The sequence below is a fragment of the Protomyctophum parallelum genome, assembly GCF_964188405.1.
Source record: "Protomyctophum parallelum genome assembly, chromosome: 17".
NCBI lineage: Eukaryota > Metazoa > Chordata > Actinopteri > Myctophiformes > Myctophidae > Protomyctophum > Protomyctophum parallelum.
Window position 1 is genome coordinate 15,965,392 of NC_139719.1, and position 25,384 is coordinate 15,990,775.

Sequence of the window (25,384 nt, forward strand, 5' to 3'; positions counted from 1 at the left end):
TTCCATTATTGTCTCCATCAGGCCGACGGCATGGGGGGAAGAGTATGTTTTGCACTCCGTCCGTCTGTGTACAGGCGTACAGCTCATCTCTGCCTTGCAGCATGAACCCTTATAGTAGCAGTGTCCCAATTCCACAGTTATGGCAGACAGGTTCCATACGTACATTTCTTAAGTTTCTGCATCATGGTCTGTTGTTTCTTCTGGAATCTCCAACAGTACGTCCATGATCGGTGGCTGTGGTAGTGTTGGTCAGTGACTCTTAAAAAAAAAAAAAAAAAAAAAAAATGTCATTTTTATCCCACAATTTTGTAACCCATTTTTCACCCCTGTGTCAATTATCTAATGTGATCCTGGGCTCTACACACCCTCCGCCAACCTCCTCCTACTAATAATAATAGAGTGTAGCTGTGCATAACCAAGCCCTTCCGATATTTCCTAGGTGTACATAAATATGCACCAATGGCAGCAGTCTCAGGAGATATGGGATGGGAACCTTGTGAGGTCAGATGGAAGGTCTGCACTGCCAGGTTGTGGAACATAATTAGTCAACATGAATGATAATAGACTAACGAAGGAAGCATTTAATTGGGACAAACAGAATGGACCCTGGATAGAGGACATTTGGTATGTTCTGTGAATATGGAGTTGAAGATGTGTTACTCAGATTAGAACAAGTTAATATTGTAACAACTAAAGGAGATGCTTTTATTTTTTATTTTATTTTACATTTTCATCCCACAGTACTTTTGGAATTGTCCTTTTTTATTGTAGGGTCAGAGAAGACTTGTTTAATATTAATTATGCTGATATGTTGGATACCAATGACTCACAACTTAACTGTTTTGTTTATTGTTGAAAAAGATGTATTTAAACTGGCAAACTACTTGAAAGCCTGGTACAACCAGTAGGGGATATGAACTTTGTGTTCTGTCACGACTGTCGGTATCAATCTTGTACAATATATGTTTTAATATTGTATGTCCATGACATGAATGGCTATATTAAACATTGTTTATGTAAACTACAAATAAATATTCAACCATCTTTTTAACCAATATTTTTTGTATGATACATTTACTATCAATGGCTAAATAAAAGCCTTTGAGTAAAATGTATTTTCATTTTTTTTTCTAAAATTTGTTATTGCACTAAGGTACAGAATTCTTGTTCTTCCAGTCATACGATCACTGAATTGTCTATAAAAATCAAATGCAGTATATACTGATTTGCTTTTGCTTTTTACTCTCAAACTTGAATAATTAAACTCAGACATGAATCTTGTGGATTGTTTTCATTGTGTTCAATCATTAATAAGTAAAATAAGACTCAGTGTTTATTAAAACAATTTTACTAATACTGCCAAAGAGTAAAAAAAAAAAAAGCCATGTACAGACATGACGAAGAAAACCACACGATTTTCTTTACATTTGATGTATCAAACAATCATACAAAAATGCACTTTTACATAAATGTGTTCACCGGCACAGCTGACGAGGACCATTATGGAACTGGACAATAACACTGGTGTAGCTATTGTTCTATCTACATACATGAACACATGGCATTGCAATAGCAAAGTAAACAATGTAAAAACTAGTGCATCGTTAAAAACGAAAAAAACTAAACGGTATCAAAAGTAACAATCACTCAACACCGAATTTCTGTTTCCGTAACTCATAGAGATACTAGATATGTGTCAAAAACCATGTCTGCTCTCAGCCTAGGTATTTGTGTAGGTATGTGTGCGTAAAGGAAATGTTCTGTGAACAAATGTACGTGTACTGTACATAATACTGCTGCAAAAGAAAAGTAAAGTGATATTAAAGAGTAAATAAGATCTTCACCACATGTAGATCTCTGTAATATGTATAAAACATGTAGAAAGGTTTGAAAGACTCCTTTGGAGAGATGCTTAATTATAGTAAAGAAAAAAACGTGTAGGAAATTAATAACCGATGCACAAACGACTACAGTCATGTCAACTGTATAATGTGTAGGAAATTAATAAGTGCTGCAAACGACTACAGTCAAGTCTGACTGTATGTAGTCTAGGTCGAGGCGAGTCATGTCCGTCCCGGCCTGCACCGCATGAGCACTACACTTCATTTCATGGGCACTGACAAATCTAGAATTGTTCCCTTGGCAGGTGAATCATCCCCTACTCAAAGAAGAGAATGCTAACCTTGTTAGTTCAATACAGGATATCCGCATTAAGACCCTCAGGCTCTGTGTCCCGGGTGTCTTGGCTTTGGCCACCGGCTGCCTGTAAGGGTTTGGTTAGTGATGCTATGACTCAATCCCACTATTCCACAAAGGGCCCCCATCAGTCAGCCAGAAAGGATGACATCCAAAGCACACATGACCTTTTTAGCAGAGCAATATCTCAGAGTCTCTCCGAGGGATGAATGCTTGCTTGATCTCAACTCACACAAGGACTCTTGTTCAGTTCACACCCTCGTCCCTACATCCCTTAACTGGGGTTGGCCGGGTCTTGTTAAATGTACATATCAAAGCTCTGACAATTGCACTCTTACCCATAGACCGGTCTGTTGGTTACGCTGCCCCCTGCAGACAGTAGGAGAGTCATGGTCAAAATCTGCAACCATTTCCCTGGTACACAGTATAATCCAGTTAGTGTAAGTGTCAATGTAACACTGAGAAAGTAAAAATGGTACACTCAGAAACACTTTCAATATGTTATCCGTAATTTGGGCATGTCATGTTTTCAAAAATGTCAAACATAGCCAGTCTACAAGTGTCGCAAATTTGTGATGCAACCCATTGTGAACTGTTAGTTTGGCTATTTTTGTGCGACACCAGTGGAAGTACAAAATAGGACTCAACGGATACATCGACACTCCGGATTGTACTGTGTAACTAATTACATGAAGTTAAGTAATATTGTTCACAATCATATTGCAGGACCTCTGTATTATATCACCAAGGCAGGCCTCTCTCCTCTGGTCGTTTCAAGGCTTGCCAAAACTGTGTCGATCCAGAGAGCACGGCCCCTTTACAAAAGCTGTCATCATCCATCAACTCTATTGGGCCTTAAATTAACTGTAAGTGGTCTTCTGAAAGCCAAACAGGGGGAGTTGAGCGAAGGCGCTGGAAGCGAAGGCCCGGCCGTGCCTCCCCGAAACGGCACTCCTGCTTAGAACATTGCACAATGAGATTATCACAACATTATCATCATTTATCTGTGACGCCTCGGTATGTAACTCTCCTGTTACCATAACACACAACGTCAGTTTTTCCCTTCATTATCATTCCAGTTACTTTCACTGATCACAATTTCACAGATTTCAACAAGAAACCTTCATTGTTGTTGTATTTCTCTGGCAGAAACAAACTGCAGGGCGAAGGCAAACATCCAAAGTTTTAAAAAAAAAAGAGAGGGGGGGGAAAAACAACATCCCCAAGACGCTACCATGATGTAAAAGTGTCTGTCACAGTGCACTGTGTGGTAATAAATACAGAACATAAATACTTTACATGTACCTGAGCCCAGACTCATAGCACCATTCAGAGACAGAGCACCGAGGGGAGACCGCTCTCCTCTAACGTTTTTTCTTCTTCTTCATTTTCAAAAACTCACGAGAAGCCAACATCTTGTTAAGGTTTTTTTTCTTTTCCAGGAGTTTTCATAGTGCAAAAATTGTAATGTCTTTAAATTGCAATAAAATCCATGTCCCTTCCAGGCAGCGAGCTCACTCTCAGCTGCTGTATTTGATGTTGGCGATTATACGAGGCTTTGGTAGTGTCGGGGGTTGCTTGGCACCCGGTCTGGAGGAGAGACGAGAGAAAGAAATCTTTTTTAAGTCTTTCAAAAATGTCAATGATCTCTTTGTCTGTAAAATACACAATCACGGTCGGGGGACACGTTCCATCTGCACATTTCATTCATCATGTTTGTTCTCTGTAAATTAATGCCTTGATCAAATACTTCATCGCATGACAGGATCGTGCAAACGTGGATAAAATAGCCGATGTATAGCCCTGAAGTGAACTAAAGCAGTGGTTCTCAACCTGTGGGTCAGGACCCCCACACGATTTTGGGGGTTCCCCAGATGACAATTTAAGGACTTTAACCCATTTTGACCTGAGATCAGATTCTAAAAATGTCTTCTACATCCCGACAGTTTTCTGAAAAAGCTATGTTTCTATGTCAGTCGTTCTTCGATTTTTCAAAAATAGCTAAAGCATAACGTAATGCTAACACCAAAATGGGTTCCTTTTAACAACCAAGAAAGAAAGTACTGCATCAGAAGTACTCAACAAACTATACTTAGTATACTGTAACAACTGGTGAAACATTGGCCAAGTTATCAAATAACATAAGAAAGGTAAGAATTGTGAAAATAGCAGATCTACAAGCTCACAACACATCGCAATGCAAGGAGTTGTGAGCTTGTAGATCTGCAATTTTCGCAATATTCATCTGTGGAATCGAGTCAAACAAAATGGAATGCCTCAACTCCTACATTTCAAATGCTTGTCAGGGGTGGGGTGGGGTGGGGGGGAACCTCAGTTCAAATTTTGGGGTGTCACCACCTGAAAAAGTTGAGAACCGCTGATAGGGCAAACCAATGATGACGGCTGAGAGAGTCACCTGTTGTTGGGCTGCGGCAGCGGGCGAACGGGTCTGGGCACGCCGGGGACCATCATGGCTGCATGGCCGCTGACCGTAGACGGCCCTTGGACAACCGAGGGTCCGTTGCGGTCCCCGGCGGCACCCTGCAGCACTGCAGAGGGGCTTCGTACCAGAGGAGAGCTCCGTCCCAGGGGGTCCGCAGGCAGGGGCTTCTGGGGAGGCAGGGGTTTCTCCAGCTCCTGGTCGGAAAGACGGACACACACACACACACACACACACACACACACACACACACACACACACACACACACACACGCACACACGTGCACACACAAAAACAGTGGTTCTCAAAAACGTTCTAAAATTGTACATTGTATCATTGCTTGGAGTCAGACCCCCCCCCCCCCCCCATCTGAAATTATTTTGTGCCGGGGACCTCCTTCTTTGGTCCGCAGACCCCCGTCTGAATGGGTTTTGTGATAGGGACCCCCATACAAGATTTGTGGTGTTCTAAAAAACAAAATCCTTTTTTGTGAGCTTGTACACAGGCTATTTTCAAATAGGGTTTTGTGGTTAAAGTGGGGTCCCCAGTAAGGGTCTTTATTCTTAGGGCAAGTGTTTCTCAAAGTGTGGTCTACACTTTGAGAAACACTTGCCCTAAGAATAAAGACCTGAGAAGCACCAGCAGGGGGCAGTCAAAGTCAACCCATCAGAGCTGCATTATGCTTGTTGTGTCCGCATCCCTCGGTCACCATGGCAGCAGCAGCGCTGCCCACCGGACATGTGATGAGGAGAGATGTCATGTGGTTCTAATCTTCGCTGATGAGGTCATGGTAAACCCTACCTACTCCACTCTACATCTGGGCTGCGTCTCTCTCTCTCTCTCCTGTCCTTATTCTGCTCTGTTCTGTTCTTAGATCCTCTATAGCCTCACTCCAACAATAAACAGTACACAGCAGAGGGTCTTCAACGTTTTCCAGGCCAAGGACCCCCTAGCTGAGAGAGAGAGAGATGAAGCCCCCCCTGCCCACTACATATAAAATTGTGTTGCAGATTAAACCTTTTCATAGATTTCATAACATTGCTCCATAGACCTGTTTGACAGCATCAATGTTGTACAAATGTATGTTTTTTGTTAGTTTTGTATACATTAGGTTCTCTATTAATTAACGTTAATGTGTAATTATCAGACAGTTGACCACTTAAAGCCTCAATACTTAAACTTGACCGTTGGCTCTGTGCTTGGTTAGCTCTAGTTTCCCTCTACACCAAACCTCTTTGCCAAAAATAGCAGATCTACAAGCTCACAACAAATCCTAACACAAAGATTGGGAGGACCCCCTGTAGTAACTCTGTGGACCCCCTCTAGGTTCCCCGGACCCCCTGTTGAGGACCCCTGCAGTACAGCATGAAGAAGGAAAGGACATCCACAGTGTATACGAAGGTAGATAAGTTAAACATTGGAAAGCTTCTAGATTTGATTTGAGCACTCATAAAATGTGATCGCATACATTGAAATTTGCACTCGCATGAAATATTCATAGTACATGCTGCATGTAAATTGACTTTTGTCGGTCACAAAGAATTAACAATGCGTGTTGTGAAATACCTTTTTCCATGACTTCAAATAAAATGAAAGCACATCTATACTGTATATATGTTGCAAAATTCGAGAGCTTGTACATTTTGAGCACTCACACGCATAAATTAGTCATACACATGTAAATTGGCATATGAAGTCACAGAGAGCAAACTATTCTTGTTGTGAAACTGTTGATCTACAAGACATTAATGTGTTTCCAGTGACTGGTGGTTTTTGTGCGACTTCAAACTGGGATTACGTCAGTGCGAGGAGTACTGGTTACAAGTTCAAATTTCACTTTGAGTGCTCAAATCAAATCTGCAAGCTCTCGACTTTTGCAACATAATCCATGTTGACAACATAATTGTCCTTTTCCATCTTTACATAATCCTTGTAGGAGCGAGGACAGAGGAGCTATAGGACAGAGTAGGATAAAGGACCTGAAACGCAGCCCTACATCTGGTCTCCATTCGTTCACCTCCTCCTCCTCCTCTCGCAAGAGGCTGGAGAGAAGCCTCCTCAAACATCTCCCAACAGGACAGCAGCCAAGCGGCAGGACCTTGGGAGCTCTGACCAGTTATTTAAAATATCATTCCTTCCACGATCTCACGTCTGACGGTCCTTAACGCAATGTTTCTCTTCTAAACCCCGACGCTCCCCCGGGATGCTTCTTTATGCCATCCATAAAGTGATTATGACCGGTTGTGCCTCCCCTTTGCATCCATGATGCCAAAAGCCATCAAGATATATACTCCTGCTGCACTTGCTAATAAATCATAACGTTCGCCGCCCAGCCGTTTCTTGCGAGGCGGAAGGGGGAGCTCAGATCAATCCAAAAGCATCAGAGCAAGTATCAAATGGTGGTTTAGATGAAGGGCAGACAAATCAAAATATGAAGGGTCTATTAAGGTTAAGCGATGATGATGACGAATAGACATAAAACTCTAAATCTCGATTTCACCCGAGAGTAGCAAAGTCCATTTGACACAGTAAAATCCTGACGGTTTACTTAATTTCCATTTTTACCCTCTCAGAGTCAAACCAACCCTAGCGATCTTGCCGTGCAGTAAAATCACGCAAGTCCAAATGCACGTCGTCCTTTCCCTGTCCCAGAGATGGAGGGAGTACTTTTGGACGTAGGTAAAAGTAGCGATACCAAACAAAAAATCTTTGTTGGAACTGACTTTTGTCGGTCACAAAAGTACAAAATATCAGCATCAAATACTCAAAGTGAAAGTATGCAGAATGCCCATTAAAGAATCATAAACATCTTATTGAACTAGAATTGTTGATCATTAACCACTTAATCCGTAATGTACTGTATACTTATTACTGATCTATAAGTTGTACGCTATTGTAAATATGCTATTTTGGGAATATTTTTAAGATGTCTGATTAACAATCCATGTTGTCTATAAATGCACCAAATCTCTGTACGTCTGTGATCCACGTCACTCGGGAGCTGTCCCAAGGACTTCAAATTCGACACACACGTTTCACTTCCACACCCCCGCGGGGAGTGCAGTGCCCGGTGTCGAGTCGGTCGGACCCACGGTTCTCCAGAACCGCCACAGAACTCCCCATATATGGAACTGGCCTGTTCTGACATCATTCTGACATCTGCATGCATAGACTCCATGTGGCCATTCGTGACATGATAACTGGGTGGGGAATTCATTTCCAACTTGCATCGTTCCATGTAGGCCAGCGCCCAATGGGAACGTACCGCTCTAGTTTGATTAATTATTAATTGCCTAAATCTGTAAAGTAGTTAGTAAAGCTGTTTAAATGAATTCAGTGCAGTGTTAAGTACAACATTTGCCTCCCAGGTGTAGTGGAGCTGATGTATTCAGTATCAAGAAATGTAGCCCTGGTCCAGTGCTTACAGCGAGTCTCTCACTGACGCCCTGTGGAAGTGCCTTCCACAGCGATTTTCTCACTCCCGTGCGAGGCTTTACAATTCCCAGCAAATAAACAAAACGACGTAACTACCCACCGACACAAAGCCTGCTAGACCTTGGTAAAAGTCTATTCTCGAAGCTGGGAAGCGTCTCAGGTCCCCAGCTTCTCTCTAAAATGCACTTTGAGCCATTTTAATGCAGCAATGTACCGGACCGCCAACGCCAAGAATCATTTTTCTACTACGGCATTTCCGGGGTTTGCCTGTGCCGATCTGGTTGGATAAATTATATTTAATGACTAAAATAGTGCATTTAGAGAGAAGCTGGGGACCTGAGATGCTCCCCAGCTTCGAGAATAGACTTTTACTAAGGTCTAGCAGGCTTTGTGTCGGTGAGTAGTTACGTCGTTTTGTTCATTTGCCGGGAATTGTAAAGCCTCGCACGGGAGTGAGAACATCGCTAGAGCGCTGTGGAAGGCACTTCCACAGGGCGTCAGTGAGAGACTCGCTGTAAGCACTGGACCAGGGCTACAAGAAATGTAAATACTCAAGTAAAGTAAGAGTAATTACTTTACTGAATTGACCTCAAGTACAGCACTTGAGTAAACATACTTAGTTACTTTCCACCGCTGCCCAGAGCAGAGCCATGCATGGCCAACCCTGCTGGGAGCTGCCAAGCAGCTGCTATAGAGATACCAGCGCTGTCGGCTCTGATGCCAACGGGCTTTGCTTTCAATTTCACACTCACACATTAAAAGAGCGGTGCCTGAAAGGGGAAGAGACGCTTCCTCGTGAGAACATGAGCTTCTTCTCATGTGTTGTTCAAAGTGTCAACACGCTTTTCAGTGTGTTTAAACCACCGCCGCCACAACAACAACAACAACAACAACAGACGTTTGGTCAGAGCAAAGTTCTACTCAAAATGTCTTCAGCAAGCGATATTCTGATGCCTGTCGTGCATTTCGAGAACACAAGAGCACGTCTTATCGCGGGACGCCCGAGTGTGACACTCTATCCATCACACTCGCTGACGTGTCGGATTTTTTGAATCACCACCCACTGGGCGTCAGCTGCGACCCTGACCGCTAATCTAGGGAGAAGAAGGTGAAAGTCATTAGCACTTTAACACCCACTTAATTAGGCTGATATTGGGTTGCGGCATTGCGCTGACCTCCACTCCCCCGCCCCAGTCGTATCGCTGCCATCCCTGGGGCAACACTATGATCCTCGGCATAATTAAAATCAAATCATCGAGGGCGAGAGGAGCTTTAGCACCGACGCTCGCTGAGCACTTGACTCAATTTCTTTGCTGTTTTTCTTTACTCTAATAACACTGTATCTCCGTCTCTTTCCTTCCAGAGGGTCCGTTATGTCCCCTGTGTGGACGGGTCATACAGAGGGTCCGTGTCCCCTGTGTGGAGAGGTCATTACAGGATTAGAGGCCTCAAAAGGATCATACCACCACACAAGGACGCTGTAGTTTCCAATTCACCTCAACTTTGACTGACTTCAGTTCATTTGTGCATGCCGGCAACTACACTGTAAGAACCCGATCTGAAAGTGTCAAATATATCAAAATGGGGAGGGAGAGACAGACAGAGCGAGAGACAGACAGAATGACAGAGAGAAAGAGCGAGAGAGAGAGAGAGAGAGAGACAAAGAGAAAGAGAGACCTTTATTGATCATTAGGGAAATCGTTGTCAACGCAGCACCTCAGTAAGAAGTGAAACAAAGATTAATGTAAGGGTATAGAGAACAAGGGCAGAATAAGTAGTAAGTAAAATGATAATATTTTGTGTTTGCTTCAGGGTTTGCTACGTATATGGTGTGTTGACGTCAGGCTGCTACAGCAGGGTAATGTGAAGGACAAACACCAGCAGAGTAATGGACAGTGTGTGGCCATGTGGAATGACAAAGCCCCGGAGGCTCAAGGCTTTCTCCCTGTGGCTCTCAGAGCAAATCTAAACAAAACAAGCTGTATTCAATCTGTATCCGTTCTTACCGTTGCTGTCGCGAGGGCAGAAAAACCTCTTATCTCCACATTTTCTTTTCGTCAATTATTAGCGCCCTTACTTGGCCAAACTACAGTCACACCAAAGCATAAAAAATAGCAATTGCTCGAAACGCGCTCGTTCCGAGCAATTGTAGATCTGCTACTTTTGGCGGTTTTCTTATTTGAATCCTGAAAAGTAACAGCTCTGGACATATGAGGTTTGCACCAGACGGAGACGTAATGCATCCGGTGTACATACCGGTGTACGTATACATGTATTTATGTGCACCATACAACACGTTCTATAATCCTGATACTAATCCGCCTATTTTAAGACGATGGGTTAAGCGGATCAAGCACAGTATGTATACTGTACATCTCCAGGTTGCTACTATGGCATGTTTCCTGCGGCTGAATATAATATCTTGGAAAGGATAAGGCCTAGATGAGAGGATAAGCTCTAGGCCAACTACACTATAGGAAGCTGGCCTGTTTGACTGCATGTTGGCATATCGTGGCCATCATTAACGTTAGCGAAGGTTTGTTGCCTATGCGTCTAACTCATGGGCGGTGTAGCACGCGCACACACACACACACACACACACACACACACACACACACACACACACACACACACACACACACACACACACACACACACACACACACACACACACACACACACACACACACACACACACACACACACCCTTCAGGACAGATTGCTGCATGCATGTGTGACGTCAGACAGATCTGAACGTAATGGGAGTCAAATCATGATCATGGCTTTATACAAATATACAATATGCTTGGACAAAATAAGGTTTGACAGTGTTGATTTGAACTGGTGTTATGAGACTACGGTCTAACTGTCCCCACAGATACAGTTCCATGAGGCTCAGATGAGCCATGACATGGTGGCACGCCAATCTGAAATCACTTCACAGGTTTGGCATTGTAGTCAGTAGGAATGATCCATATTGGCTTTATTACAATATCCGATTTTCCGATATTGTCCAGCTCGTAATTTCCAAATAAATAAGTATGAACCAGGCACACCCATCTCTGTAGTTGTTAGCCAATATCTGACTCGGGGGCGCTCAACTGACCATGACCATCCTGCAGGGGGCGCTCAACTCACCATGACCATCCTGCAGGAACCGTGGCGCGGCACCACCACGCTGCGGAACGACGACGTGCCCCGGGGCGGGACGCGGGCGCGCGGAGGGGGAGGGGCGGCCACTGCCGCCGCCGTCCGGTCGGGAGGAGGAGGGGCCGGGGGCCTCGCCATCGAGCCCGCCACAGCAGCGGCACCGGGAAGGAGGGCGGGGGAGAAGGACAGGGTGAGAGACAGCGGGACGACGGGCTGGTGGTGGTGGACGACACTGGGGGGACACTGGGGCAGCCGGCGCAGGTTGTGGGAGGGGCAGGGGGCCGGCGGTGGGGGCAGGCGGCAGGCGTCACCGGGGACCCCTAGGTGAGGAGGCTGTGGACAGACGGGAGACAGAGAGGACAAGTCAGAGACGCTGTGGACAGACAGGGGGACAGAGAGGACAAGTCAGAGACACTGTGGACAGACGGGAGACAGAGAGGACAAGTCAGAGACGCTGTGGACAGACAGGAGAGACACAGCGACCAGTCAGAGAGGATGAAACACACACTCCACCACCCCGCCTTGTCTGTTTCGCATCAGCCGCAGTCGTGTTAACCTCCTCCCCTCTCTCAGCGCCTTCCTTCCCTTTTCCGAGCTGGCTGTCGGGGGCGCATAAATCAAGTGCTCCTGGCGGTCCACTCTCTCTCTCCTATACTCCCTAGGTGCTGCTCAGGTAGCGTAGCGTATCGCACGCACGCACACACGCACACACACACACACACACACACACACACACACACACACACACACCTCCCTCAGGTTGCGCATCAAAGGCTGAGACAAAGATCCTGCCACGAGCACCACGAGTCTGCTCTGTGGTCTCAGGAAAAGCAGCGTCCAGGCAGACAACCCCACGCACACATGCGTGCACGCACGCATGCACACATGCATCTGGGCAGAGCTAACGGCGCAGAACACGCCAAAATGTGAGTCTGCTTGTTATTCAACACTTGGCCAGACTTGTACTGTGTATGTGCGCTCAACAATGTACACCCAGTACATACACATACTCGCGCGGGCGTGCGTGCGGGCACGCACACACACGCACGCACACGCGCACACTGTACCGATTTAACACAGCTCCTGACAACTGGAAAATGACCTCACCTGCACTCCGCTTACATCAAACAGTCTGACATGGTTTCTCTTCTTACCGTACAGCGTCCCAACGAGAAGCACATGCTGCCATAACTAAAGAACACCAATCCCCCCCCCCCCCCCCCGTAATGTACAACAGCAGACGCGGCGTGTCTGGGGCGGCGGCGGCGGCGCGCGTGCCAGCCTGCCAGAACACAAAGACATGTCAGAATCAAACCTCATCTCCTCCTCCCGCCGGCTGTGTTTATTTGAACCCATGTTTCAGAATGGATCACAGGCCCCCCCTATCATTGTTACGATGAAGCCAGGCAATCACTGCGTCGTTAAGGCAACGTGGCTGAGACATTCTGTACGGAGCAGGAGCAAGAGGTTGCCCGCCGCGTTTTGCAATTATCCGCGAGCTGGGGTTGGACTCCGTAACGAGAATGGACAGACAGCCGCATGCGATGCATCAACATTCCCCGCGTGTGAGACACGCGTCGGATAAATCAATTCCTGCCACCTTAAACAGGCTGCTCTCTCTCTCTCTCTCTCTCTAATGACTAGAAATGTATGGACGTGTCATGCGTGCCACGTTGTTGTTGCCTGCCTCACCGCCGGCTGCCATTATCACGGCCTCCGCAGCATGCGTTGGCCACGCGGGGCGCGGCGGCGTTAATTGGATTTGAATGAGCTGCCGTTTATGTGAAAACAACATGCCACTCTCTGGGAGAGAATGATTTAGCATTTTTCAGAGAGAAAGAGACAGAGAGAGAGAGAGAAAGAGACAGAGAGAGAGAGCTGTATGCATGCTATTATACTGTACAGGCAGGATGAGCTTTAAATACATCAGTGGGAGTGGTGGGAGACAGTACTCGTATACTGTATGTTTTACATACAGTACCGTAAGTGAAAGTATCAATACTGCAATGTAGAAACACTCCGTTACGTTAAGTAAGTACAAGTCTGGTATGTAAAATGTACTAACCAACTGTAAGTGCAAAAGTGTTGGCAAACAAATGTACAATGTACCAAAAGTAAAAGTACTCGTTATTCTTTTATTACATATTTTCTAAACGTACATTTCTACATTGCAGTATTGATTTTTTCATTGTTATTCTTTTCTCCTTTATTTACCCAGGGTAGTAGCTGAGCACATAGCACAACACAGCCAGACACACACATTAAAACCTGGGAGCTGACCAGTACAACCACAGTCTTATATATACTGTTGGACACTAAGCAGTTCCACTGGAGCAGTTGGGGGTTCGGTGCCTTGCTCAAGGGCACTTCAGCGGTGTTGGGTGAGTAATGACCAATCAGTTCCTGACCCAGACTTTTCCTGCCCGTCCGGGGAATCGAACTTGCGACCTTTCGGTCAAGGTAAGATAGTTTTACTTAAATCATTGTGTACCTTTTCCACCACTGTCATTTTATATATAGTTTGTGTGTGTGTGTGTGTGTGTGTGTGTGTGTGTGTGTGTGTGTGTGTGTGTGTGTGTGTGTGTGTGTGTGTGTGTGTGTGTGTGTGTGTGTGTGTGTGCAAGAGTTAACCTTGAAAATGGCTCCGTGAGGCAGTGGTGGGCTTCTGCACACTGACTGTTGTGGGTTAGGAGGACTGGAGGGTCGGCTTGGGCCTCCACTCACTGACCTGGGGGAGGCAGTATAAAGACATCTCATGAGTACACAATGTGGGGGTTTGTTGTGGCTGTTAGGGGATACGTTTCTTGTTTAGGGACACTTCAACACGTGTTACTGCATGGGCCCAACGGGTGACCTTTTGATCTCTACCTACTAAGCCTGTCGTTCTCAACACAACCCTCCCCCCCCCCCCAACATGACAAAGGCATTTCAGAAAATGCTGTAAGGTGTCTGTTTTTCTTTTTGCGATCACGTGCTTGCTTTCATGGTAGAATGTTTCCAGCAGGGTGCATCACAAGTCAAGGCAGCAGCACATCACTCTTCCATGGGCTATAGACCCTAAGGTAAAAGGTAAATGGTGCATTTATATAGCGCCTTTATCCAAGGCGCTTTACAGAGATTGTGCATTACATTCACCCATTCACACACACACATCCATATACCGATGGCAGCAGAAACCTGCATGCAAGGCACCAACTAGCACATTGGGAGCTATTAGGGGTTCAGTGTCTTGCTCAAGGACACTTCGACAGTGGGGGATCTCTTAAAGGCAATGGCACGTGGACCCGTGATTGGTTTAATTATTGTAACGCCCAAAACCACCACACCTATGCATAATATTACGGGTAGCGGAGGTGTTTTAGGGATTTAGACCAAAAATATCAACTTTAGTGGGGGAACACCCCTTCCCCACGGCTAAATCCCCAAACAGTGTATTTAGAAAGATCGAACGAAAATGGAGCCCTAAGCGTTAAAAGAGCTCAGAGAACAACAGGTGTTGGTGGTTAAACATCACCTGAGCTTCTCCATAGTGTTGTTCTTGTTGGAGAGGAGCACGCCCAGCAGGCTCTTCCTCTTGATGCAGAAGAACAGCCCAGCAGCCAGGAAGCTGAGGAGGGCCACCAGGATGCCCACCGTCACACCGCCATGGTCTGCACGTGCACACACACACACACACACACACACACGCACACACACACGCAGGCAGGCAGGCGTACACACGCAAACAAACACCACGTTATTTACAATGTAGGAATTTACATTTAATGTGATGATTCCCAACCTTTTTAATTTCAAGGACACCGATGTTCATATGCACCCACCCCCCCACCCCCCCTCATTTGATATAATTTGCTATCTCGGGGACTGCAATTTACATACAGTAGTAAAATCCTCCGTTTTGATTTTGACAGTGACGCAATGGGCCGGGAGTACAAAGAAAACCAAGTTGCAGGTGAACATCAAACCAAGCATTTTTCCTAAACAACATTGTTAGCAGAAGAAGAAGACGTATAATAAGGAAAGAGGAAAACGCTGGTCTATTGTGGTCAGGCTGTTTAAAAGGTAGATAGACGCCTTTGTCACTTTGTTAGCGAGGAGACTAATTCTGACCAACTGGAAATCGCCCACTTCCCCTTCTCACACTCATTGGGTTAGGGACACCTTGTACTGTGTAAAACTGGAGAAGATTAGACACTCCTTGAATGGTTCTTCCGATAGGTTTGGGAGGATATGGGGTCCATTCTTTCAATTCATTCAGAATTTGAATCCGTCTCTGCTTGGGGATGAGTGAGGTCTGCTGGACTTTTGTCTTAAAAGTAGCTTATACTGTGATTGGATTGTATGGATTGTATTGGATTGGATTATGGATGTATCATGTACCTATGTTTTTTTTTTTTTTTTTTTTTTAATAGGATGTTGTGTACTGTTGTTTTGTCTGTTTTTGTCTGCCTTTTATTTTTCAACTTTTACTGATCTTGTATTTAAGGTTTGTTTGTCTTGTTTTCTGTTGTCCTTTTTCTTTGGGGTGAAAATTCAATGTGTTTACTCTTTTATGTCATACTTGTGGGGTTTATTTAAGAGAAGCTGTTAATGTTAATTATTCTTTTTCAAACTCTATTTCAATAATGTTTCTGTGAAAAAAACCAATAAACAAAGTTATATAAAAAAAAAAGGTAGATAGACAAATTGTTCTTTGAAGTGCTCTTTGAAGGAATGAATACATAAATAAATAAACAAATAAATACATCATGTGTAGCCTTCATATACAAACAGATGGTTTGTACACCCCGCCCCGAAGCAGTGCCACTACTGTCTCTGCTTTCGTCTTTTATTTAATACTCTAACAAACAACCATCTTCTGTTGTTTTCTCTGGTACTTTTGCCAGAAATCCCCAGAAAATCTTTCAGCAATGTTTCAGTTGTTGTTGTTTTCTCAATGCATCACTAGATTAACATAACACATGTTTCTGCTCTGTATATGAATAAATAGTTGAATGAATAATAAACAAATGCAATGTGTCCCTAAGACGAGTGGTTCTCAAAGTGGGGGTTCTGGAGACCTTGATGGGGTTCCAGGGGACCCTCAGCAAAACGAGAAACAGTTGAATCACTTTAACTTTAATTTGATTCAAGCTCACACAACGTGTCACGATGCAAACATTCTAGATCTGCAATCTTTGAGCCATTTTGAAAAGCATTGACAAGCCATAATAATTGTGGAAACATTTTGAATTTCTTCAATACAAATCTTCTCATTTACACTGGCAGACAAATCTAGCCTGAATCAGATCTGTGCCACATCGAGATTGAAATCCGATTGGTTTAAATGAGTCCAACATGTCACATGACTCATTTAAACAAATCAGATTCCAGTCTGGATGTGGCTCAGATCTGATTCAGGCTGGATTTGGCTGCCAGTGTAAATGGGGCCTTATAGGAGCCCCTGGCCCCCTCAGCTGTAAACGGGGCCTTATAGGAGCCCCTGGCCCCCTCAGCTGTAAACGGGGCCTTATAGGAGCCCCTGGCCCCCTCAGCTGTAAACGGGGCCTTATAGGAGCCCCTGGCCCCCTCAGCTGTAAACGGGGCCTTATAGGAGCCCCCTCAGCTGCGAGTCTGCGCGGCCAAATACACATTAATTCTGGGGTCTTTGACATGAACAGTTTGAGAAGCAGTGCAGCCACGCACACAGACTGTGGACAGATGGGAGAGTTACCTGCAAATCTCACCGGGCCGCTGTCCACGCTACCCCCGAAACCTGCGTTGTCACAGAACGGAGGGGCCCAGTGGGCCTCGCAGTGACAGTTGTTGTTGTTGTTGCACACCTGCATTATTCAGGACGAGGAGGAGAAGAAAAGAAGAGTATTAATACAAAACAATCACTTAATCACTTAAGTGCCATTTTTATTCTTTCGCTATTTGAAAATAGCAGATCTACAAGCTCACGACGTGTCGTAGTGCGACATGTTGTGAGTTTGTAGATCTGTGATTTTCGAAAGGTTGGACAAATGCAGAAACATTTTAGTAAGTTTACCATGGTTCTGTAAAGTGTACCTTTGTACTTTTACGTACGTTTACGTAAGAATATAGGCCTTTTATTTTTCATATTGTTGTATATAACTTACTACTTTTAAAAGTGTGTGTTAGGCTATGCTCCACTCATTGTGCAGGGCGGGCCGTACGCGTGTATAAGCGGTTGGGTCCTAAATGCCCGTAACGGCCTCTCTGTGTAACGGTCCCCACACCGCCAGCACCACAGCACAGCAGCGCATACTGTATATAGTTAACAGGTGACAAAAGCGTGGGCGAGTGGACTTTACGAGCATTGGCTCGGTCCACCAGACCTCTGTGAATGACGTCGCCGCCGCTAACAGATACAGATGTCTGAACATGCTCCATTTACCACTGAGACGTCACCCTCCACTATGTCACCCCACCGTCGCCTGCATGGGTCACCAGAGCACACGCTTTCCCTTCACCCTACACCTCTCTCTCTCTCTCTCTCTCTCTCTCTCTCTCTCTCTTTCTCTCTCTCTCTGTCTACTCTCCCCCTCTCTTTGCTCTCTCTCTCCAAACACTCTCACTCCCTCCTCTCTGTCTCTCTCTCTGTCTCTCTCTCTGTCTCTCTCTCTCTCTCTCTCTCTCTCTCTCTCTCTCTCTCTCTCTCTCTCTCTCTCTCTCTCTCTCTCTGTCTCTCTCTCTCTCTCGCTCTCTCTCTCTCTCTCTGTCTCTCTCTCACCTTCCTGCTCCATATAAGGGCAGAGTGGTGAGGGGTCCAGTGGGGTTCTCTGGTGTGGTAATAGTGAACAGCTGTGGGCTGCTCTTTGAAAGGTACGACATCTTGATCTGATCGATGTGGCGGGTGGGGTGGGGGGGGGTTGTCTGGGTCAGCATGCTTCTATGTCTGTGAATGAGCCATGGCTCCTGGATGTACAACTCAGTGGTCCTCCAACCATTTCATTTCAAGGTCCCCCCATTACTCTGAGAGCGTTGCAAATGGACGCTCTCTCTCTCGGCAGTGTTGGTCAGACACAGCGCTGCTGAGTGGAGGGGCGGCACCTGCCGGGGAAGGGGGGGGAGATTATGACACTCCACTGGCGATAACAGCCGCGGGCGAGTGTACCGTGGCTCCGTGACATGCGTTGTTGGTAGGACACATGCGTTGTTGGTAGGACACATGCGTTGTTGGTAGGACACATGCGTTGTTGGTAGGACACATGCGTTGTTGGTAGGACACATGCGTTGTTGGTAGGACACATGCGTTGTTGGTAGGACACATGCGTTGTTGGTAGGACACATGCGTTGTTGGCAGGACACATGCGTTGTTGGCAGGACACATGCGTTGTTGGCAGGACACATGCGTTGTTGGTAGGACACATGCGTTATTGGTAGGACACATGCGTTGTTGGCAGGACACATGTGTTGTTGGTAGGACACATGCGTTGTTGGCAGGACACATGCGTTGTTGGCAGGACACATGCGTTGTTGGTAGGACACATGTGTTGTTGGTAGGACACATGCGTTGTTGGCAGGACACATGCATGGCTGGTTAAAATTAGTTTTAGATGTGCGACACCGGCACTCAGCCAAATATGAATCACCTTGAACAATTGATCAGCCGTGGTCCAAAGACGCTAGATGAGTGGCATTTCATCAAAAAATAAGTGAAATATGAAAATCCAATACTTCAAATCACACAAAGTCAAACAAGCGTGTCTCTGCCGCTGCCAGCCGGGGGCTTCTTGGCCAAAAATACAGCCTCGCTTTCACATTTTCTGCCGGGAGTTTTGGGACAAGGACGACCGCCTGGGATTCAAAGTATGATGAATGGCACTTAGAGCCGAACATAAATGAAGCCATTATGTCTAATTGATTGAACCTTTCAGTGGCTGGGATGATTGATGGCCCAGCGGTTACCTATACCAGCCGTATGCTGGGCGTTGTGAACACTCTCTCCACCCCAGTGAGCCCCAAAGTACAGAAGGCACAGTGAGCAAATAGCTAAAGCAGGTGGGGACTGTTAAGCGGAAGCTTAGAGTTATACTTATGGGCGCGGGTGGCGGGTGGCCAGAAAACAGCCCATCTACCGAGCTCACATCGCATTGTGAGCTTGTTTTGCGATGCACGACACCGCCTTCCGCGAGTCAGGAAATCCAGAGGTTATCAGATCAATTCGATATGCATGTGTACTACTCACCCCTCGACTGCTGCATTTCGCCGAGCAGTCGTGCACGCCGAAAACGCTGACATTCTGGCACTGTCGGTTCAGGCACATCTACGACGGGAAGGAGAAGACGTGAAACGTTATCGGTGTGCGCTCCAGGGATGGAAGGAAAAGACGTGAAACGTTATCGGTGCACGCTCCACGATTATGGTGAGAGAAATAATCATGGTTTTTAAGAATTTATTCCACAACAATATGGATGTACAGCATGAAATCACATCACATGAGCATCTGTAATTGAGATTTTTTTAATAATATTCTCCCCACAAATAATACAGTAGATAATTAAGACAATTACTATCCAAATAGTACATAGAACATAACAAAATTTAAAATAAACCAAAAGTATGTCTCTTTGGAAGTAATTAAATCTTTAACCCATTCTGGCGGGAAGCCCTTTTGGTGTTTTAAACATTATGTTATAATTTAGCTATTGAAAAATAGCAGATCTAAAAGCTCATAGCACGCCACCGAGTGGCGTGCTATGAGCTTGTAGGTCTGCTATTTTTGAAAAATCGTGAAAATGCGGCACAAAACTTTGAATATATATTCTTTCAGAAGACCTTTTTTATTTTATTTCGACGTCAGGCCTAAATGGATTAAACACCCATGTCTTATCTACAAAATAGTATTTCCACTTGTTTTTTGGGGAGTTTTTCCTCTTAGTAAAGATGAAGTTAATAGTCCCAAATCCAGCAGTTCACAGAGGGTTTGCGACAGAACATCTTAAAGCCTTTGATCTGAAGGGGAATAAAAGGGAGAGCCTATGAGCCTTCTGCTAATGAATCACTGACTGTCCCCTTCGCCTGGAAACCGCCTCGCCGTGGAATATGGGACATTACCATGTTTTAACCCATTTTGACCTAAAAATGTCTTCTATATCCTGACAGCTTTCTGAAAAAGCTGTTTCTATGTCAGTCGTTCTTCGATTTTTCAAAAATAGACCTACAAGCTCGTATGACACCAAAAGGGGTTCCCGCCCCAAAATGGGTTAAGTATTTTTCAAGTCATTTACAAGTTGTTTGGTGTGGATCAGAGACTCCTTGAAGGCAACCCACCAAAATAACTCCACGCTGGGAAGCGAGGGTTTCGGCGAGAGTGTGCAAGAAATAGAATAATTTAACCACTTGAATCCCAATTAAGGCATTCCATATTTTGTGGGGAACATATCTGCGCTCACACATAGAGCACGTATAGGCCACAATTATTACATAATCGCCTAATCAGGATAATTTTAGATAATCACAATTATCTTTGCATCGTCTTAATCACAAAATATGTCCATGTTGAAAAATGTTCATACATTTTCAAACATTTTCCCAAACAGCAGAAATAGCAGATCTAGCTTACAGTTTTTAAGTATAAAATCACACAATTTGTCTGTAATTTCTTTGTATATTTAAAATATTTGTCATAATAAGGCCCTGTGCAATTTGTGTTATGAAGCCTAAAAAGTAAAAACCAAACCGAAATTTAATTTGAAGCCATATGTTCCAATGCTCAACGCCAAAAAGAAAAAACACAATTAAATTGTTAATCACAATCATTGCGTGACAATAAATCATCATCATTTGCAATCATTTGCAATGGTGACAGCCCCAACAACACAACGACGTGAATGTTGTGAGCCTGTAGATATATTCGACAAATGCGGAGTTGGGACAGCAGATGTTCAGGGGGAGGAGAACTACACTTTTACCCCGCCCTACGCCCAAATCACAGGCACTACTTTGTCTTAAAACCTGCCAAACCACCCAGAAGCCTCTATGCCTCACCCGTCGCGCTGCGTTGCACACAAGCCTATTCCCTACAGGCTTCTCGCATCACACCTCCACCCCATTCACCTCCACAGTTACTCTTTTTCCTGCTCCCCCCCCTCCTCAATTTCTATTCAAAGAGGGCACGAGAACACATTTACATCGCTAAAGTGGAACAAAACGATCAAAACAAAACTCTGCTGGGCTTCCCCGTACAGTCCACGAAGCCGTGCCGACGATGCAATCATGCAAACGACCTCCTCCCTAAATACTTGTGGGTCACCTACGCCCCTTCCCCTCATCCATTACTTTTTCATTCAATAAACATCTTTAACCTTTCTCAAAGGTGTGGTTCTTGACTCGGAGAAAGAAATTTAGTGTAGCAGGGAAACATCGGTGCAAGTACAATTGCAATTCAGGTAATTTTTTCCTAAGAACAGGGTTTATTATTTAAGTGGTAAAAAAAGAGACAGCTGAGGGCAGAGGCCGGAGTGTGCTGGAGGGCGGAGGCTTCCAGAAGACCCAACCAGACTAATGAGGTTGATGATGACTGTATCGACGACTGATCAGTCCAACTCCTCCATAAGCCTGACTAATGATGTCCAGCAGGCATCTGTGGAACATTCAGTACACATACAGAGTGTCTGTGTGCTGCCATGCCAAGGCAGCCTGTCCCATCCTGGATTCATACACTTAAGGCACGCCCTGACGAACACACATCTTAGTCCCAGTCTGATGTCACTCCACACCGCCATCATTTTTCCACCGTCACTGCCCAGGGTTTGGCTGTCACACACACTTTCACCGACATTCTTAAAAGTCATACTGTGTAACTTTTTGAGAGGCGCCAGCCCCTCCAACGCCTGGCTTTTGTGTGTGGCATCATGAGGCAGTCAAGTCTAGGACGTATTGTGTGTGAATCATTTTGAAAAGATTTAACAACACATCCTTGGCAGAACATATTTTTCAAATGGGTATTCCGTGGCCCAATACATACCAATTTGGGCGCCGTTGGCGTGACAATGTTTGAGAAGCACTGGTCCAAGCCCATTACGCTGATATTAGGGGACTCACCCGGCCGTCTCCACACTTGGTACCGGTCAGCACCAGGCCGGGGTCGGGCATGTCGTCGCCGAGGTAGACGTGGGTCCCTCGGCACAGGATGCGCCCCCCTTCCTGCAAGGGGATGTTTGTCTCTATGGAGACGGCGTTGGTGCCGATCACGGGCCGGTTGGCCCCGCCTTGACACTGGATTTTTCCACACTTGGCGTCTCTGAAAACACAAACAGAAAAGGAACCAAAACAATAGCTAACGTGTTAATAGAATGACTGACACTGTTTAGGAGGATAATACCTCACTGTGACACAAACAGGACAGAATGACAACAGCGACAATAGCAACGTGTTCAGAGAAGAGAACAACACCTGACTGTTTTGCCCCAAATCCACATTAGGGGCAGATTGTTTTGTGTTCTGCTCCTGGCATAGTCTGAAGAACACATTGTGGCCTCAAGGGGGTCCGCCAGGGGGTATACAGTATGTCATTGCTGCCTGTCGGGGCAGAAACCTACTATATCTATCCATATTTTAACTATAACTGTGTGTTTGTTTTCTTTCTCCATAAATTAACGTCCTACTTGATTATACTAGTAGTACAGCGTCACACTAAAGCATCAAATTTAACAGCAACCGCAAGCTTCAAATCGATGAATCGATCTTATGGATCTTTTTTTTACTTATTTTTTCATTTGAATCCTGAAAAGTGACAGTTTTGGACATAATGAGATTTCCACCATGTCATTATTCAATCTATCAAAAATGGTAAAAAAAAACTAAAAACAAAAAACAAAACAACTAGAAGCAAACAGTGTTGCATTGTGTGATTGCGTCATATAAGAACTGTGTTAGAAAAATAAACACATTTTTCGGTTTGACTCATATGGATACGAAGCATCAACTGACGGCGAGAAATCGCTAATGTTACCGCCACCGAGTAAATTAGCTGTTTGCCAGAAAGAGATTATCAAATATGCGAGTGAATATCGTAAACCATACAGAGCCGCCTCCCTGACAGATCGTTTATTTTTGGATCACAATTCTTCTATGAGACGATTCAGGGATGACCCAATGTTACTCTACAATATTCTCCATTAGAGAAATTACTTCCGTGACCCAGGGGGTGAACGGACAGGTGACGTCGGTACTGAGCGGGTCAGTGTTCCTGGGCCTGGCCCGCCGAGAGGGAGACAACCTTCCTTTGAACATGAGAGACAATCCATCACGCTGGTTCCATCTCTGTGTCATTACGGCAATTACACCAATTAACAGGAGGTCGATCATCTCCCTGCCAAAGGCAAGGATACATTTTACTCTAGTGCTGTGCACGAGGTACTTTTACTTTACTTTCCATTTTTTGGATACTTTACACTTCTGCTCCACTACATCTCAGAGGCAAATATTGTACTTTTTACTCCAATACAATTATTTAACGTCTTTCGTTACTAGTTACTTTAAAGCTTTGGAGGATTATTATTATAAAACATGCATTTACCACTTACCCTATTACCCTATTACATACTTTGGCTATTCCAATATAGCTGTACAAGCTCACAGTGAGACGTGCTGCATGTGAGCTTGTAGATCTGCTATGTAGAGCTGCTTTGTTTGTTTGACATAACCATGACATTGGTAACATTTAAGCATGGATGCCAGTACTATTGTGTATTTCTATATGGTGGTATCGCTTCTTTTAAGTAAAATAAAATATCTAGTACTTCCCCGAACACTGGTCAAGGACAACTACAGTATTTCTACAGCAGATCTTTTTTCTTTTTCGAATGGCACTTAAATTAATTCATTCAACACATCTCTCATAAATAAAACGTGACCTTTTTCCTCCCCCACCATAATTGAGGAATACATTTCATTTTTTTTGTTTAACTTGTCTCCTCCTCCACAGGTAAAAGGTCACGTAGTAAAAAAGGAATCCATTAATCTTACCTTGCTTCACATTTGGCGAAGGAACCCTTGGAGTCTTTTCCACAGTTCCCATAGGGGTCTCCGGCAGAGTTGACCCTTTCAAAGCATATTCCTGGGGCTGGCTTGGCTCCTACACGGCACAAATCACAGCATATTAATTATTATTATTATGATTATTATTCACTGACTTCTACGCAGCAGTGGCGGAAAGATACTGTACATTCCGGGTGCGTTCAGAAATGTGCCCCGCGAATGTGCTCAGTGTTTTGAGTGCACTGGGCGTTGACGTCATAGACCAGTTACAACAACACAACTTCCTGTAACATTGAAAGGTAATACCAGAGTAATGTAGTAAGAGAGTGGTGACACGCTTTGATCTCGCCGCAAAGTGGGTGCCTATGGGCGATAGTTCCAAACATTGCTCCTATGGCTGGAACTATCCCATTGAGATAGAATGAGCACTCCATTGCGCATTCCATTGTTACAATGAGAGTCAACGGGAGTGTCATTACTCTCTTACTAGATTACTCTGGGTAATACATAACATTAGCCTACATGCTGTTGGTCTACACACGTTGATGCATGTGTAATAATAATAAAGCTCAAAGGACCAATTTCGCCGCCGGGGAGCACTCAAGACACTGCAGTGACGCAGCACGCACACTGGACAACCCCGACTTCTGAGTAGGGTCGGTCAGTGAGGAACTCAGCACACCTGGGGCGCAGCGCATTAGATTTTTAAAGACAACGCATAGAGTGCACCGAATAGACTCACGACAGTGCGCTCAGTGCGAATTTCCGAACTCACTCTTCGTTGCTGTCGGGCAGAAACCTCTTTCTCTGTGTTTTTACTTTTTGTGTTTTCTTGCGCTAATTAACCACTGCTGAAGCACACACCCTGGCCCACTAAAGCACAGAGATAGTTACCATGGCCCACTGAAGCACACAGTCAGTTACCCTGTCTCTAGCCTCGGAAACCCAGACGTTTTTATTTCCAGGGAGAAAAAACAAGTCTGGGGCCGAGTCCACTTCAATTCGGCATAGAGTAGCGCAAACGTCGATCACTCTCTGCTGATTTCTGATCGTCTGCACCTTTGTTAAATTGACGCACACACACGTACACACTCCTCTCTCTCTCTGTCGCTCTAATTAATCAGTCTCATGTCGCATAGATTGCGGCTAGATTCTCCAGGCGGATCATGCCG

The 25,384-nt window shown here is 45.0% G+C and overlaps 1 protein-coding gene across 1 annotated transcript in view; it reads right to left on the reverse strand.

Annotated features, from left to right (window-relative positions):
- Positions 1-1,336: 1,336 nt before the first annotated feature.
- adam12a (ADAM metallopeptidase domain 12a) overlaps positions 1,337-25,384 on the reverse strand; it is a 165,654-nt gene continuing 141,606 nt past the window's right edge. Inside the window, exons 15-23 of the mRNA XM_083788333.1 lie at positions 24,201-24,309; positions 22,275-22,473; positions 19,417-19,494; positions 16,936-17,044; positions 14,737-14,872; positions 13,854-13,950; positions 11,211-11,555; positions 4,613-4,833; positions 1,337-3,786 (exon numbers count right to left, since the gene is read on the reverse strand). Coding sequence (XP_083644459.1) covers positions 3,717-3,786; positions 4,613-4,833; positions 11,211-11,555; positions 13,854-13,950; positions 14,737-14,872; positions 16,936-17,044; positions 19,417-19,494; positions 22,275-22,473; positions 24,201-24,309 — 1,364 coding nt within the window. The 3' untranslated portion in view covers positions 1,337-3,716. The remainder of the gene's footprint in view (positions 3,787-4,612; positions 4,834-11,210; positions 11,556-13,853; positions 13,951-14,736; positions 14,873-16,935; positions 17,045-19,416; positions 19,495-22,274; positions 22,474-24,200; positions 24,310-25,384) is intronic.